General features: G+C 36.7%; 1 protein-coding gene across 3 annotated transcripts in view; it reads left to right on the forward strand.

Annotated features, from left to right (window-relative positions):
* Positions 1 to 18,555, forward strand: part of LOC127660399 (regulating synaptic membrane exocytosis protein 1-like) — a 130,971-nt gene that overhangs the window by 101,227 nt on the left and 11,189 nt on the right. The window contains exons 15-26 of one of the 3 annotated variants that reach the window (XM_052150601.1): positions 1,276 to 1,459; positions 1,884 to 1,979; positions 2,477 to 2,539; positions 4,277 to 4,372; positions 5,302 to 5,367; positions 5,804 to 5,881; positions 8,154 to 8,219; positions 8,917 to 9,030; positions 9,610 to 9,722; positions 11,191 to 11,300; positions 12,326 to 12,486; positions 13,092 to 13,312. In XM_052150601.1, coding sequence (XP_052006561.1) covers positions 1,276 to 1,459; positions 1,884 to 1,979; positions 2,477 to 2,539; positions 4,277 to 4,372; positions 5,302 to 5,367; positions 5,804 to 5,881; positions 8,154 to 8,219; positions 8,917 to 9,030; positions 9,610 to 9,722; positions 11,191 to 11,300; positions 12,326 to 12,486; positions 13,092 to 13,312 — 1,368 coding nt within the window. The remainder of the gene's footprint in view (positions 1 to 1,275; positions 1,460 to 1,883; positions 1,980 to 2,476; positions 2,540 to 4,276; positions 4,373 to 5,301; positions 5,368 to 5,803; positions 5,882 to 8,153; positions 8,220 to 8,916; positions 9,031 to 9,609; positions 9,723 to 11,190; positions 11,301 to 12,325; positions 12,487 to 13,091; positions 13,313 to 18,555) is intronic. The other 2 variants (XM_052150602.1, XM_052150603.1) reach the window with 2 other exon arrangements.

Raw genomic sequence — 18,555 nt, forward strand, 5'->3', positions numbered from 1 at the left:
TTTAATTTCATTTGAAGTGTAATTTCAATGTAGAAATATTTTTGGTGTAATTTGTTTGTGATTCAATGAATTAATTATATTTTTCAAAATCAGAACCAACAGGTAGAGGTGAAGTGCATTCTGATACAATCACTTTTAAATCAAGCCATGATTTGTGTGTCAGTAGATGACCATGATTAATAATACTTACATTCTCTAAAATTTTATGGAGCATAAAAACATATCCTAAAGAGAACCGCATTTTCCATGCTTATAAAAGGAGCGTGTCACTGTTATAGAAATATGCCTGATCAACAAGGCCACAGTTAATGCACAAAAGAACGTAAGTCCATATTTCTATTCTTCTAATTTATTGCATACAGTTCTACCAACTACTTATAAATCTGCTGTCTTTGTTTATATGCCTGATGTTTGACAGGGAATGGACTATATAGGACACAGATGGTGGAATAACCGGAAAAGAACCTCAGAAGTTGCACTTGACCCAGCCCATTAGGGCTTTGCACATGCAATTTCGGCAAACCAACTTGCTTCTAGACTTAGCGCAAACACACATGAAAATATCAAAACTTCTTGTTCGTGCCCATTGAGTTTGCATGTATGACTAATGACTTAGTGAAGCGCTTAGTTCTAGCGCTCTTCAAATAGGGCCCAGAATGTTCATTTTGGGGTCAATTATTATTTTAAGCTATGGTTTCTTTTCACTAATTGGTCACAATAAGATGTTATTGAACTTTTAATGGAAAAGGAGAATGAATTATGTATTTTAATGGTCTGGTATGTTTTGTTAGACAGGATCTAACATCTTATGTCTTTCCTTGTCACATATTCCCTATTTCTGTTCTTAGACTTTTGTGATGAGGCAGGTGAGGTTCTAAATGCCGTTTTTAATGAAACAAAAGATAAACAAAGTATTCAGAATATAACGGAAATAAAAACACAGGGAAACAGACACAGATATGGACAAAACATGTGAAGACTGGCAAAGAAAAAAGGGGAAAAAGTGCATAAATACACAAGAACAAACAAGGGATCGAGTAACACCTGGAGAAAACCATCAGGGGAAAACTACAAAAGGACTACAAAACTAACAAGAAACAGGAACAAAAAGTCTAAGCACAGAAACAGGGAATACGTGACAGTCTTTTTAGTTTTGGATGGGTTCTAACATGGGGAAATTGGTTTGGCAAGCTTTAAAAGTGGTATTAGACATCTCAATTTTCCAAAGTAATAAAATGTTTCTTTACATTTTTTTGAATTTTTTTTGCTAAACAGCTGTAGAGAACCGATTAAGAGAAAGGGAAAGGAACAGAGACCGAGAAAGAGAGAGAGACCAGGCAACAACGTTAGAGGTTCCTGAGCAGCAGAGACCGACTCAGTATCGCTCACGGTCTGTGTCCCCACACAGAGAGGAAGAGAGTAGGGGGCGGTCTCGCCCACCCAACATCCCTGCACAGAGGTACGGCAAACTCTGACTTCTACTCTAGCTGATAATAACTGGATAGTCGGCTTCAACTATGTTTAAGATTCATTATTACAGGCTATGGTTCTTTGGAGTACTTGATTCTGATTGGTCAATTAATGCATTCTTTAAAATATTTGTTTACAGTGACCTCTAAACTGCATCATTTACCTATTATCCCAGGCAACAGATTTTCTCATTAGCTGCACTAATTTCATTTCCTATTGACACACTAATGTAGCAGATATAAATAACCATCTTAAGACAGATGCTTTTGGGAAACATCTTATGTGCCTAAGACTACTGTGTGTCCATATATATATATAACATTTTTCTTTCTTTTTTTAATGAATGAGTTTGACTACAGTCAACTTGTTATTTGCATATAATACATATACTTACTTTCTTTCTTCTTTCTAAGGAGTCTGGATGAGGTCCAGCACAGCCGTAGATCCCGCTCCCCAACACGCTACAACGACAGCTCTCGTGTGCAAGAGAGAGAATGCGTAGATGACAGGTAAATTGTGTAGAAATATGTGCATCCAAGTCAGTGTGTACGTGTGTTAAATTGTGTGTTCAAAGAATAATATATTTTGCTTTCATCACTTCCAACATGTGCCCTAATTCAGCATAATAATCTTTCCTCTTTAAAAATACTGGGAGAAAAAGCATTTTTGAGACACGCAAACCTACAAAGGCCCTGCATAATTTTCAGAAAAGGTGGGTTAGAACAGAACCATGTTGTAGTAAGTGGTTCATCAAAGGTTTGGTATTGTACAGAACACTGAGAATTGGCTGTCATTGGAGGGTTTGTATTGACACATATGGCAGTAAGACTCGTCTTGTTAACCTTTATTTTGTTCTTATTCTTCTGGCTTTGAGGTGTTACCCTTCCTCTTCTAACTCACTTATGGTGTATATGTTTTTCCTTTATGTTTGCTTGTTTATTGGTCTGTTTTGTTTTTTGTTTGTGTTTATTTTCCTATATGTCATCCATCTCCATATTAACTGCAGTGAGGTCATCTTGATACACAGATCAATGCGAGGTAGAAGCTCAGAGTGTCTGCACACCCAAAGGTAAACAAAAAGGACAGAATTGGACCACCAATTGTGAATTATAGTACTGTCATCTTCAGATTACTAAACAAATTTATATTACTATTTTGAAATAGTCTCATTTTCATTCAACATATACAATATTGTAATTTTGAGAAGACTCCATGAATGATCTCCTTGTATCTTTTTTTTTTTTACTTGGCCTTTGAAGTTTATTCCATTTAATTAAAATAACTTGATGTCATCAGGTTCTTTCCATAAACCTAAATCGCCCTTGAACACTTCTTGTCAAAAGCTCTGCCTCTACATTCTAAAATACTTTAGAGAAGCTTGCTGATGAGAGACATTACAACTGGGACTTTCCACTTGCTTTTGGCATACAGCCCCCCCAGACACACACACATAAAAAAACGAATAGCAGCAATCTCTTCACAACTACAGTTTGATTTCACAAAATAACAAGCTTCTTTTACCCAAGTGTTATTTTGGCACCTTTATTTTTATTATGTTCGTCACTCACCTGAATAGGAAACTGCGCGCTCACTTATAAAGATGTAGATGATCTAGAATGAGGGAGTTGCCTCTGTGGTGACCTTTGCATGTTTGCATGTGACCTTTGACTTGTTCTTTTGCTCTTTGCATGGACTAATAACAGTGTTTTTTATAGATTCATTTTATTTTCCTTTTGCATGCTTGAATGTTAATGTAACTGTTCCAGGAGTCCATCTAATTACAGTAGTGCCCTTCCACCTAAGATGCCTTTATTAGTCAATGGAATTCATAAGGATATTTACAGGTAAGGCGGCCAAAAAAGAATGCTGAATCCATCTATAGCATCTGTTAATCTCAAACCCACTCAGATCTCAAGAGAGCTTCTAATACAGTCTAGCTCATGGAAAAAACAATATATTGGTACATAATTTTATATATATATATATATATATATATATATATATATATATATATATATATATATATATATATATATAGTCAAACATTGGCATACTGTCTATTTTCTCTCCCAAAAAACTATTAGACAAGGTTTTCAAGATTATGTTGTAAATACATATAGGCAGTGTAGTAATATTGGGTGTATAAAAACGCCATATTTGCATTATAATTGTTTACGCAATAACATCACTCATACAAACAGATAGATATGTATTGTAGTTGCTCAACTAGAGATAGAAATAGAGACCATCTTATGGGAATCAGAAACTGTTAGATGTTAGCGGGTATGTATTATTTAACCACAGTGGGGATCTAAATGCTTCCTGGCTTGCCATTTTCTGTTTTCTTCTGATTTTCTGGTTTCTGTGGATGTAACTAGTATCGTAAATTAGAAAAGTAATGTGAAGTGTGACATTTCTGCACCACTATTAGCACCAAATAGGATTGAAATCATTTTTTTTTTAGCCACATGACTGGATGCGACATAACATTTGGTCAACCAATGAGCTTGGGACGGGACTACCTTTTTATTCGATGAAGGAACTATTTGAATACAATTTAAAATGTTGTGATTTTTTTTAATACAAAAATGTACTTGAAAACAGTCATTATGTTTGCAATTTTGTTTGGTGCCACAAGTGCCGTAGAAATCACACTTCAGTTTTGGCTGTTAACATTCTTCATATGGCTCTCTCTGTTGGCGTAAAAGTTACCTGGTTATGTGATTATCTTTGTATTATTTTGGTATATATTATTTCTACAACTGTGATTACTTTTGTTTGCACTCGTTTTACTTTTTTTGTTCAGCTCCACACTTTCTCCATGCCTTAAGTCAAAGTCACGGCTGACTGTAGTCACTGCAACTCAACGTACAGTCACACGCCGAGACAAGATCATCATTAGGTAAGGGGTCGAACATGTCAACCTTAAACTACAACCAAAAATGCGGCCTTCGAATGAAGTCAGAAACATCATAATTTCGTGTTTCGAAGTGAAGTTGTATTTACCATTAAGAAACTCGAGTTGAGTACACAAGCTGCCAAATTGGAAGGGGTGTACCGACATGAAAGACGATGGAAAACGATTTCAGTTTCAATGCTTTGTTCCAATACATTTTATTTGTTAAATATGAAATATATTATAGTCAACTAATGTAAAGCTAAAGCTATTGACTCTGTCTTTGTGGTTTGATTAATGCAAATTAACTAATTAATTCAAATAGGTTGTGTAAAAGTCATGCAGATGCATTAACTTTAGTTTATTCACTGTTACAACAGAAAAAAAATAGCTTTTGCCATAATTTTTTGTGATTTTTTTATATATATTTTTTCAACTTGAATGCATGACATTAGTTGTAATAACAAATGCCCAGCTCAGACTTGTAGGTGGCAATAAATCCCCCAAACACTCAGTAGCTCCCAAGAGCCATCAGCTCCCCATTCAAAGCTTTAAAACAACATCAAATGCAACCATTATCTCACAACATTAGCCGTTATTCCAACTTCCAACTTCCTCTACTTAAATACTCTGCTCCTGGAGGGCCACCGTGCTGCAGTTTAGTTCCAACCCTGTTCTTACCTTCTGTATTATTCAAGTAATCCTTAATACTTTTATTAGCTGCTTCAGCTGTGTATGATTAGGGTTGGAGCTTAACTCTACAGGACTTTTGACCTCCAGAACCGGAGTAGAATAAATTAAGATTTGCCTTTAATTTTACATTGGACCTAACATTTTTATGATTTGTCATCTTCTTATCCTCTTTTCCTTCTTGTTTCTACATTGGATGGCATGGCATGTTGTGACCCTAGTGATCTACAACCCTTTCTTGACAGGGTTAGAAGTGCTAGTACCAACTGTCTGAGACCAGGTTCTTATTCCAATTCACCTGACCAAGACAGGTACACACTTTATTTTGAACTGGATTATACCAGTTTTGTTTAATCTGTCATTAATATAATTAATATTCACAGACATTAAAGGACTCTCTTAGAATATTCTTTTGTGTCACCCCTTGAATACAGCAATCATTATGTCTATGTTAATGTCAGAGTAATATATTACATTTGTGTAACACACTTTGTTAGTGTCCAATGACTCTTATGGCCTGATGTTGACGGCTCTATTTTGCATCTTTGATGGCGAGCATTTGTCTAGGTTTATTTCCACTGTAGATGGAGAACTATCAAGAATTAATTAATTAGTCCCCTGTGCATCATCTTGTATTTTTGAGATGACCATTGTCACAGTTTCTATATACTGACCACCCATGTTTCTTCCATCTCCACTTGAAACTCTTTGGGTGTTTGTGGATCACACACTCACACACTCACGCAGGAGCACGCAGTCTCTGCCCCGTACCAGACCCACGAGTCCCAGGATCCTAATTCAGCATGCCTCCCCAGAAGAAGACAGGTATCCCTCCTGTCCTCCTCCAGTCCTGCTGCCCAACCTCTCTGCTCTTCTAACCTGTCAATACCCCTTCTGCCATGGGGCTCAGTTCTGTAGATACTCTTTATAGCTAACCCTCCAGCATTATCCTGCTGTCACCCTTAGATGTGTTTTCTGTAGCTTATTGTGACCCAACGCCATGATTGTAGCTCCCTACTTTGTGATCGTCAGTGTGTTTCATAGATTTCTGGCTGCTTAGTGGCTTGTTATACACAAATGTGGTGACTTATGTTTTTGTGGTGTATAGTGTATTGTGTATATATTCTGGATTTCCAAAGGTTGCTCACAAATCTTTTTATCTGAACTCTTTCTGCACACTATAATTTACTGACCTGTTCTAATCTTACACAGTTTCTTCTATAGTGAATTTTTTTAGTGCTTATGATCCAGTTTTTGCTGTACAGTTATTTACCAAAGATGCTTCAGGGCTCAACAATAATGATTTTTTTTTCTCAGACAGGCCAGTAGTTCAGATTTTTACTTGCCCTGCCAAACTTTTTACTGGCCCCACCATAGAAAATTTAATTAGATTTTTAGCAACATCCCTGCGAATGTCACTGAAATTTTTATTTTGAAATAATAGTTTGAAAAACAGTATACACTAAGGTGCACCTATATATCGGCTGTCCATATTTATCTGCCAATCATTTACCTAAGTGAAACCATCAGCATTTCAGTTATTAGAGTGAAAATGCAGATATGGAAAAAAAAAATGTTTACATTTATAATTAATTAGTAACACACTTTGTAAAAACTCTGCAAATTATATTGTACAATCCAAAATAATAATAGCTACAATATGTAGAAGGGTTGGCACTCTTAAGAACGTGCTATATTAAATTGTAATTCTCTCTCGTGTTTATGCTGAAAAACCGCCATAAGTGGACTTGACAGTTGTGAAAGCGGCGCTTGCCTATAGGCTACACTATGTCGGAAACCTTCTGAAATGCTTTGAAACAAGCAGACTTTTACTTATGAGACATTGGTATAATATCCATTAATGCTGCATGATTGATTGAATTAAGATTGAAATCACAATTTGGCCTTGCGTGGTTACTAAACCTTAAAAGGCTGCTTTTTAAAGTTTAGTCTGCATTCAGGGCTTCAGTCAGCAGAAGTACAAAAAAAATTGTTTTCATGTCTGTCATCATGTTATCATATTTAATAATTTTTAAAATCTTTTTATCTTCTATTTATTATTCATTGTGGCTCTCTTTTAAATTTTGGGCATTCATGTGTTCAACAGATCCAATCCATGTTCAATGGAAATGATCTTTGTTAGTAAAAAATGCTTTTTTACCTCTTTGAAAATCTGTTGACAAAATAAATTAAGTGGCAAAATGTCGGTATTATTTGTTAAAATCTATATCGGTATCGACTAAAAAGTTTAATATCAGTGCATCATTAAAAAGACTATCCAAGACAATCACAAGTCATTCTTGCCATTTTTACCTCATCTGTGTTTTACCTTTGTTTTACCTACATTTTACCTCATTGACATATTTAAATCAGCATATTTCACAAAACAGCCATGACAGTACATTGCAGAAAACCAAATGTTTAAGTGTGAAGTGGCATAAAAATGTATGTACAGTATATGATCAGTAAATTTGAGATGTAGTTGTAGACCCAGCACTGGCCATCCTTATTGTTGAACCCTGTCTTTTTGCAGTCTTCACCTTAACCCCCCGTATTTACACGTTTTGTGTATGGGTTGCATTTAACGTTTAAAAGTGCAAAACATGGCCAAATGTGGCTCCTGAGACATAAGAGTCAAGTCTTTGTACTTGTGCTTCATATCATACACTGTTTGCCTCATGTGTGTATGCTAATTACAATTTATCACATGCTATTTCCTTTTGTGCTAGTGTAACCAAAGTGGTGTAATTTAGACTTAACACAATTGTGTTTCATTAACGTCAGCCCACGCTGTGCCATTGTGAGTCTGTGTCTATGTGCCATCCACTCAATGTCAATCACATGTCTTTGATCTGAGCTATGTTCCCTGCTCAGGAGACAGTACACCACCTCAGTGCAAAGCCAGATGCACAGAGTTATACACACAGGAACACACACAGGAAGAGTTCTAGAGCACATATACATACAAAAAACATGTCCATCGCCATCATGGCATATTATTAGACAGCACTTTCATTGAATGTTTCATCCAGTCCTGTGTGAAGCCGCTCCTCATTCTTTTATTTTTTGTCTTGCCTGAATCATTTCCATGTTGCAGGCAGTCGAGAACTCTGGACAAGCCTAGCTGTCAGAAACTTGGCAAGAGAATATCTGACAGTGAGCGGTAAGACCTGTAAAACCATGTCATTTCACATTTGTATTGTCCGTTCTTTGTCTTGTGTGTATGTTTAATACAGTTTACAGTTAGCCAAAAATACTTCTTTCTGGATAAAACTTCCCTTTCATATTGGAATTGTGCTGTACATTGATTTGTATTAAAGGTGAAGTCAAAAGATTTTCTGCCATCCCAGCTTAATATGACAAATCAAAAAGTAAGAGTTCATTGAACACACTGGCTCTGTGGCACAATCAAAAAACATTGCTTTGTTTAAGCATTCCAAGCAGCTGGACACAGCAATAACCAATGGCTTAACAAATGTCATGAGCAGGACTATATTTTTGTCCATCCGGTGGGGGGATTTTTTGGAAAACCTTTTTTTTTATTTTTTTACTTTTTGTGCCGCAAGAAGCTCACAATTTACCATCTTCTCCTTTAAATGATAAATAATGTTTCAACAAGTGTTTTTTGGACTGTTCTGGACAATTTATTTTATACGTTTATGGGTATAAACGTATAAAATAATAAATAAAAAAAATATAACTTTTACAGAGAAATACTGCACTTGGCTCATCCACAAACATATTTGTTTCTCGAGTTCTGTATCTGTTTTCGCAAAGATTTTGTCAGCTTTTTGTCCATTTTTTTTTCACATTGCTTTTATTATACTGTCTTGTATGTTGCTATTCTCACTGGTCTGCAGAATACAGCCAACCTCCATTCTAAAGGGCTCACGCAAGAAGAGGGTATCACTGCCTCCATTGGGTAAGGTGAACCAGGGGAGGTGGTCAAACCCAGGCTCACCCCAAATGGAAAGGTGCTAACCCTGATCTGAGAAGCCTCGCTGTGCTCCACCTATCCTACATATACACAAAAACAATCATATCTCTCACACATATCGAAACAATCCTTTGTGTGACAATGTATTCAGTAAGCACAAATCCTTCAGCCTTGTAATTTCTAAAATCTTTGCTGTCTTTGCTCAGTTCTGTGTGGTTGCTGCTTCTATACTGTAAATACACCAGCTTCTGTCACCTACCCACATTATTCTGTTTGTCGCCATGTGCATCATAATGACATTGTCACAGCTTTCACAGTTTCCGCTCTTTCTTTCATCAGTTTCACTCCTTTCTCTCCTGAGCTTGTTTTGCTTCCCTATGGCAAAAATACAAATCAGATTATATTTTAACTCAATTTGGATATGTTATTAAAGATCATGCAGACATTGGTATGATTTTTGTCTTTTAATGAAAATGTGTTTTATTTTTTCTTAATGTTATTCGGTTATCAAACAGTAGTACTGAATTTGGTCCACACTGTGTGGTAATATTGTATGCTAAAGTCTAAATTTTTTCCCCCATCTTTTCTTTCTCTCTCTCCATCTTTCCTCCATCAGGGTGCAACCACACTCTGGCCCCTCATTCTCCTCATCAACATCGGCCTCTTCGTCTACACGCAAAGTCAGACAGTTACCCCAAGTCCCCGCCAAAAGCAGCAGTGTAGAGCAAGGTATGGTCATTTTCCACTAACTTTTCCCAAATTAAGCCATTTAACTTTTTTCAGATTAAACCTATACCTAGTGACCCACCACAGGTATTTGGACACTTGGGGATAGTTCACCCAAACATTAAAATTCTCTCATCATTTGCTCATCCTCATGCCTTCCCAGATGTGCATGACTTTATAACTTCTGCTGAACACAAAGAAGAATTTTAGAAGAATATCTCAGCTTTGTAGGTCCATACAGTGCAAGTCAATGGTGACCAGAACTCCAAAACTCAAAAAAAGAGAAAATCAGTTTTATCTTCTGTTAATATGTGATCTTCTGTAAAGCTGCTTTGAAACAATGTGTGTTGTGAAAGGTGCTATAAAATGACTTGACTTGACTTAAGCATTACAATTAAAGTCTAATTTAATTGTTGAATCCCATAATCAAAGGAAAAAGATAGATAACTTACAATATTGTACAAAATGTATCATATTTTAATACCAAACACTTATTTTAATTCATCGATGCAATTTTTCTGAGCTGGAGACAATAATAAAAGAATCTCTAGGCTGGTGTTAATAATGTAAATGTGTCGCTTCATTCTCTACTCCGACATCTCTTATAAAACAGCATTTTTATCATAGCAATTTCCGCACATAGTTCATCTCAAAAGGATTTTTTAGTGTAAAACATGTTCAAGATTAGCGGACAGGCGGTCAATTCAACAAGTGGTGAGATGTTTCCTCTCAAAAGCTGTGTATTCAGCATGCGGATTCATCTCCTATTGTGACCAAAAAGTACATTTAGTGGAACTGAAATTACTTCATACATCCACCTAAAAAAATGACTTTGAAACCAGTTGATTAAAAGTCACGGCTCAGAGAAAAAAAAAGCTGTTTTGTTACTTTGATTTTTAAGTGACTTAAATGACCGGGGCCTGGGTAGCTCAGCAAGTAAAGATCCTGACTACCCCCCTGGAGTCACGAGTTCAAATCCAGGGTGTGCTGAGTGACTCCAGCCAGGTCTTTTAAGCAACCAAATTGGCCCGATTGTTAGGGAGGGTAGTCTCACACGGGGTTCTTTCCTCATGGTTGCTACAGTATAATGTGTGGTTCTCGGTGGGGTGCGTGGTGAGTGTGCGTGGATGCTGCGGAGAATAGCGTGAAGCCTCCACACACTATGTCTCCGCAGTAATGCGCTCAATATGCCACATGATAATATGCACGGATTGATGATCTCAGACACGGAGGCAACTGAGATTCATCATCCACCACCCGGAATGGGGTGAGATACTACACCATCATGAGGACTTAGAGCGCTTTGGGAATTGAGCATTCCAAATTGGGGAGAAAAAAGATAAATAAGTTTTTTAGAGCAACTGTATTTATAAGAATAAATTAATGTTTTTATATGTTTGTGTGTGAGTGACAGTGCACAATATAACATTTGAAAATACTGTATGAACATCATGTATCTTGTGTATTTTAGCTCTTGCTTCAGAGGAGCGAACGCGGCAAATGAAAGTACGTACCTTCCGAACCACAGCTCCTTCCAGTACCAGCCAGGATCTGGAGAGGGACCTCAAGAATAAACGAGAGGTGAGCAGCATCTTACCTATCTCAGATTTAGTACAGTATATATACGGAATATCATACTTACTATTGGAATCCTATGCACAGTAGCCCTATATACATTTTCTTTATTCGTAGAAAACCAGATTGCCAAAATGTGCAGTATACTATATAGAATATTCTGCATATTCCATGTCCAGTGTAATGCATGAACAAAAGCCAAATTTCCAAAATAATAGACTGATGCCACTCGCTCCATTAAACATGCTATAATGAGCTCATGTGACTAACGTAGTAAGGTCATGAGATAGCATGAGATGTAGTGTCAATCAAGTTTGCAGTCATGGAGTAATGCTGACTTCACATGCTATTGGAATTATCGTAAATACGAAGTTGTACATGAACAACCCATCAAGTCATAATTACGACTGGGTAACTCAGAGATAATTTTGATATCCGAGTGTCCAACTTGGGAGGATATGTCAATTTTCAACATTGAGGAGGAGAGTACAATTTCTGTAGTGAATGACACGTTTTCTTAATTTTTCTAAATATAGCTTGCCTAATTATTAGCGGTTGCCATTTCGGTCATATTAATTTATCTATATCAGCAACCAATTGTAGCATGTTGTACATTTTATCACCGTGAAAACAGTTTATATTTGACCAAAATTCCATTATCGTCAGCAAGCTAACTGAGTAATGTGTTTTATAGAAATATATATGACTTGATGAATGTTTCTTGTTCTTTCCGACAACAAAGCAATTGAATGCAACATACTTGTAATTACCACATCAGAAGTGGGAACTAGGACAATTCCGATAGCACATGAAGGCAGCATAATACCTACTGTTTCACCTCCTAAATAGTTGGCAGCATACAGTTTATACTGTGCAGCATTTAGTAAATAGCAAGCTAGTATTTCATTCAGAGCCTAGCCCCTTAACCATGTACTGTATCATCTTAATTTGTAATCTCATCTCTATTTCTTGAAATCCAGAATGTTCAGAATGTATATGTTCTTTAATATGTGGCACATTGTATTCTGTAGCTTTATAAGGAGCAGCAACGGAGCTGTGACAATGTGTCCCATAAATCCTCAGACAGTGATGTCAGCGATGTGTCAGCCATCTCTCACGCCAGCAGTGCCTCACGGATCAGTAGCACCAGCTACATGTCCATCCAATCAGAACGGCCCAGGGGTTGCTTCAGGTGAGATGCATACACAGGTCATTCACATTAGAGCAGTGAATTGTTGGAATATTTTGACACATAATTACTGTTGCATGGAATGTTGCATGTTGTGCAGAATGTATATTTGGTGTTGACAGGGAATTGGAATGGATCAGATGAGAATCAGTTGCTAACAAGGAGGAAGCTGTGAATCTTGGAATTCTTAGAACCTTTCTGTCTTATGAGTTTCCTAAAATATTTCAAAAGAGAAATAGGGCCATATTCTAAACATTTCCTGCAGGTTTGATTTGATAACGCAACCAGTGACAAATGCTCTCTTCCATGTATATCTATTTTAGTTCTAACCAGCCACGACAAGCGACAAGATATTTTGTAAATAGTTTGATTTACCCCGGCCACTTTGAAATCGTATTGGTCCAAAATCCCACTCCTCATAACTGTACATTAAACATCAAATGTCTTCTGACTGGTTGTAAATGTCGTGTTACACAGCAGTTTCACATTTAGCTAAATACACAGACAATAACCATAGTCATAGAGTCAGAATGACTGCAGTTTGCAGCATGGTGATTTTGCAGTTGTGAGTCAGTTTTGTTCTATGTCATGTTTTCTCTGTACATCAGCCGCCACATTCGTCCATCCAGCCACAATATGCTGAAGAGTACGAGTGTTAGTGGGGAAATCTACTCTCTGGAGCGTACGGATGGCAGTCAGTCAGACACAGCTCTTGGAACACTAGGAGGAGGAGGGAAAAAGCGCAGATCCAGCCTTAGTGCACGGGTAGTTGCCATCGTGGGCATTCCCTCTCGCCGCAGCAGGAGTACCTCTCAGCTCAGTCAGACGGGTAAGACAGACTTCCAGCCAATCATATGCACTGTTGCCTTGTGACTTCCTGACGTTTATACAATGAATAGCTCAGGAGCCTCATGTAAAAAAACTAAGATTTTGCGTACGGACAAAATTTTCAGATTAATAAATCCGTAAGGAAGATTGGACGTACATGCACTTTCTTTATTCCTCTTTCCGTCTTCTCCCCAAAATCACATAGGTGAAGCTTACAATGCCTGTTTTTACTATGTAGTACCTCATCTACATACAGTATGATTACCATATATTGCATCAGGAACGTGACACTACTACATTTTACGGTACGAGAAACCAGGAAAATGGAAGATAATACAGACTGAAGCCTAAATGTTGCTTGTGAATAGATGCTGCTAAAAATAATTTAGTTTAGTATAAAAATATCTAAACTTTACCCGAGAAACATAATTGTATATTAAGACTATCTTATTATCTCTAGAATGTTTCTTATCATTATACTACGTGTATTACACCATTTAGAAATTAGGCTTTTTTTTACTATATTATGAGTAAACCTAACCTAATTTAGGCAATTTACAAAAAACAAATCCGATTGCATTTTTTTTTTTTTATAAATACGTTTAAGCTTATCTTTTGTTTCATAATTGACTTATTACATATATCCCAACACTGCTGTATGGCAATAGCATTTTTTATTACCATGGGTCGGGATTACTGGTAACATTTTATGCCCATTTTGTGCAAGAGCTATCCAGACAGCCAACCACTAGTCTTTGCAATGCTCCGTTCGACTACTGAATACGCCGGTTTTACTAGGCCATTCCACATCAAGTGCGTGTCACAGATCATCTTTATTTGAATTTGGTCTTTTACCTCAGAACGTGATTTCTGTAATAGAACACAATTTCATGCATCACATCCATTACCAATATTTATTTTTTACAGCTTATATTTGAATGCCTTTTTAATTAGTTACATACAATTAACATAGCTTAATATCAACTGGATAATTATTTATTATTTGGCTTCTATAAATGCAAAACGTAATTTAAATTATTTTAAACTGACTGATCTTAGTTCAGAAGACTCTGGGATGTCAGTAAAGCATTAAACTTTCATTGTAAGGACTCATGTGACAATACAACATGGTGCCGATCACAGCGGAGTTTGTCTTTGGGAGAAAAGCCAACAAAACTACATCTGGCTAGAAATCAATTTAAGTTTTTACGCTGAAACCTGTTTGCCAAAAAATTGGAGTCTCTGGTTTGATCTGATTTTTAAAATTTGAGAGATTTATCGCAAAACGCAACGCTTCTAAAGTTCTTAATTCCATATTTTTTATTCTAATTGAGTTCAAATGTGTTGAGTTCATTACTTGATTTGTCCAGTTAGAGTCGACACTCGCACAATCAAGAAACAAGTACATTTTTATAAGTCCTGATGTGTGCATGGGAAATTGCATGCACACATTTCAATGCTCATTTTGTGCATACACAATGTTTATACATCATACCCAATATGTTTATGCAGAGGCATAAGAACGATCTGAAAGGTAGGGGGAAACATTATAAACCTTATTATCTTGGCTCATGGAAATGAATTAACTGAAGTAACGTTAATCCATATAAAGCAATGAAGCAGGCCAGTGCCAAAGCCACCAATTGGCAGATACTTCTAAAAGGTCTTAAGCCATCAACTGACTACAGTTTTCTCAATATGGCGTTGCTTTCCTGTTATGTTAGGCACATAGATCAGATATTGTTCTCAACAAACTCTCAACAAATCTACTAGCAGACCTATTTACCTCTAAGACATGCTGCATGGTGCTCCACATACCATATAGGGCCTTTGATGAGGCCTTTTGTCCCTGTAAATCTCATAGTTTGGATATCACAGTCTGGTCACACATGAGACTGTGATTAAAACACATTCTTTCCCGATGCTGACAGTGGCAGTGGAAACTTTACAAATATAAAGTTTTAAATATAACTTTCATGCTCTGTAAAACTGAAGGTTACATTATAAACAGTAGAGAACAGATACAAGACAAAGATATGTTTAATGTGCATGCTTTATTAGGGTAGTCTGAGGTGCCCTCTACTGGTGTCAAATTTAAAATCAGTGAATATGGCCAAGAACAGGGGGACTTCATTCTTTTCCAGTCCAAGGACCTTTTTGTGACAAGAGGGATGTATCAGGAACCTACTGTTACTTACAGTATACAACTGAGTATTACATTGTAAGCTTGGCTTATAATAACATCCTATACATGTAGAACTGCATTAATGCATTTACATACTTTGTAATGATGCTTACATTGCAAGCCATGAATCATTTATAATGTACAAAATCTTTTACTTATTACATTTTAATTGTATGCATTTTAATGCGTTTTAAAGTGGGAGAAACAATTCAACATTTAGCTGAACTGTAGTTTCTTATCTCTAGCTTCGGTTGAGGTTATTATAAAATGTTATTTTTGTTCGGCTGGCTGGCTGGAGTGACTGGCATGTTTTAAGGACCATTTTTTTTACACCTGGCCTGTTTCCACTGCTCAGATGATTTGCCAAGACTACTGGACATACTGGACAAGGTTTGTCTAAAAGGCTTTGGCTAAAATCACCCATTCACAACTGGTGATTAACCAGTTCAATCGAGTCTCACCTTCCACAGATTATTTGCTTTAAACTACCATTATTTACACACTGTCATGTTGCTCTAATCTACTATGCCTTTTTCACATATAACTAAAAGATATTATTAAAATCTTAAAGCCGCTCTTTTCCATTTAACCAAAACGTATGGTCACTAGCTGTCTAGTTCAATTTTGCTTGTTTTATTTATGTTTTGTTTCAGATTTGAACCCAGGTCCCCACTTGTGCAGTTATTTAAATTGTTGCACTATACTAACAACTTGTGTTCAGAAATACAAAGTTGTTAAAGTGTGTCTGTGTGTGTGTGTGTTGGTCATGTCTTATCTCACCTATGGCACCAAGTGAGCCAGGAATCCTCTTAAAAAAATAGGTGCATAACGTTCAATCTCTGTCACTTTCTCCCTCTTTATCCACTGATTTTCTTTTCTCTTATCCCTGTTACACCTATTAAAGTAGCATTTATTTTCGTTAAACTGTAGGAGCTGAAGCCTCAGACTGAAAATATGAATGGCAGCATGCAAGCATTGGCAGGAGTTTACACTGTCAGGTGCAGATCAACCCTGGATTCTTATCAGATGTAATGTAGATAAATGCCTTTGAAGTTGGATCTGATATCCTCTAAAATCCCACATTTTGAGTGCTGCCTGTTTATAGTTTAATAAATGGATGGCTGAAAAAAGAAACAAATTCAAAAAGCATGGCAAAAAATAGTTTTTTGGCACATCTCTCTGCCAAGCTCCTGGATATTATCTTAAAAGGCCCATAAAATGATCAATCAGAAAGAGTAGCAAAGCTGCGATAAATCAGCATTTTAAAGAGCTCCGCTCTTTAGTAACAGCTTTTCCACACTCTGCGCATTGCGCCATCCTGCTCCATTCACAAGGATAGCCAACACTAAAAATAAGATTACTATGTAAATGCATATTTCTGTTTCAAAAACATTGTGCAGTAAGCAAAGGGCTGACTTCATTACATTGGCCATCGAAATGTGAAAAATTTAATTCCTGAATTACTTTATATACAGTAAATAGTTTGGCAGATGATTTAGTCAAAACAGCCTAAATAGCCTTAAGTACACTTTTTACAAATATAATTGACCTCGAGTGACCTAGAGTTAAGGTCAATGGTGATCTTACAGTGATAGCTCATGGATCATCCATTGGGAGTTTGACCCTAAAACCTTTCCTTACAAGTCCAGATTGGTTTTAATTAAATTAATCAGTACATAGCAGGTCCACAGCAATTTTGTGCTCTTAAAGGGTTAGTTCACCTAAAAATAAAAATTCATAATGTTTTAAACAAATATTATTTCTTTCTTTTGTGGAACACATGAGGAGAAAGTCTAAAATATAAAGACACTGCTCTTTTTACCATACATTGAAAGGTAATAACATTTTATCAGTCATTGCAATTTTCATGTAATATTCGGGGAAAAAAAATGTTTTGCCAATGTGTGAACGGCTTGTAACGCAACTTAAAATGAGCCCATCCTGGACTTCCTAGGTTCCCTATTAAAGCCTGTAGACTTATTTTCATGCAAAGGGAACGGGTCGCATTTGCCGGGAAAATCCAAAGGATGTGACGTTAAAGCATGCTCCGAGAGACTTGCCTCAGTCATAGCTTCTCTTCTGCTATTCAACAGAGACAACAAACTGCAACACTAGGTAACGTTACCTTAGAGATGGAATCCAGCAAACGTCTGGCTCCCAGCACAACACCAACTCCTACACAAACTCAGAGGAAGCCAAAAAACAAAACAAAAAATGTATCTACTGAAGCCAGTCTGGCTAAGCAGGAACGTGATCGTAGTCAAGCAGGAACGTGATCGTAGTCGAGCGAAAACTAGGGTGAACATCGACAGGGCATTTAATTACTGGAGGGACCTTCGTTCGGTTTTGGGGATCAAAACCGACCCTGAATTGGCATTCTTCTTATTGGACAGGTAAGCTTACATAACTGCAAATCATGTGAAATATAGTGCCATAAGGATTGATCTGTGCAATTTTAGCCAACTTGATCTTGCCTGCTAACCCTGACGAATTGCAAGCTACCTTGCTTCGTAAATTTCTAATAATTTTAACGATCTCCTCTTTAAGCTAAAAGTCAGGTATACAGGATATATTTAAGCAAATGCACTGGTTTCTTATTCATAGTACAACATATGACATACAAAACATACAATAGTGCACCATAACTGCAGTGCAACAGTAAACTGTCTTGTATAGTTCGGTAGTATGTATCTGTATGTGTGTATCAGTATGCTACGTTAGCTGATAAGTAGTTTTACTTTAGTCTCAAATTTTGTAGAAAAACAATCAAAACTGTGTAATTTTAATTATGCATTACTTCTGTCGTCATAATGCCGGTGGATCATGTTCAGTCTCTTTGTATGTTATGTCATTGTTTTGGCTGATGCTCGCTCACGTCCCTATGGAGTGTGTGTACGAGTGTGAGCACGAGCAACAGATAGCTGGCTGCAGTTCACTTAAGGGCCACATGTGTCATTAATAACAAGGGTTTCTGAATCTTACATACTGCACCATTAACATCTCATTTTGTGTTTCACAGAATGTTTTTAACGACATGAGCGTGACTAAAAGTTTTTTGA

The sequence above is a fragment of the Xyrauchen texanus genome, chromosome 20 (genome assembly GCF_025860055.1).
Source record: "Xyrauchen texanus isolate HMW12.3.18 chromosome 20, RBS_HiC_50CHRs, whole genome shotgun sequence".
Taxonomy (NCBI): domain Eukaryota; kingdom Metazoa; phylum Chordata; class Actinopteri; order Cypriniformes; family Catostomidae; genus Xyrauchen; species Xyrauchen texanus.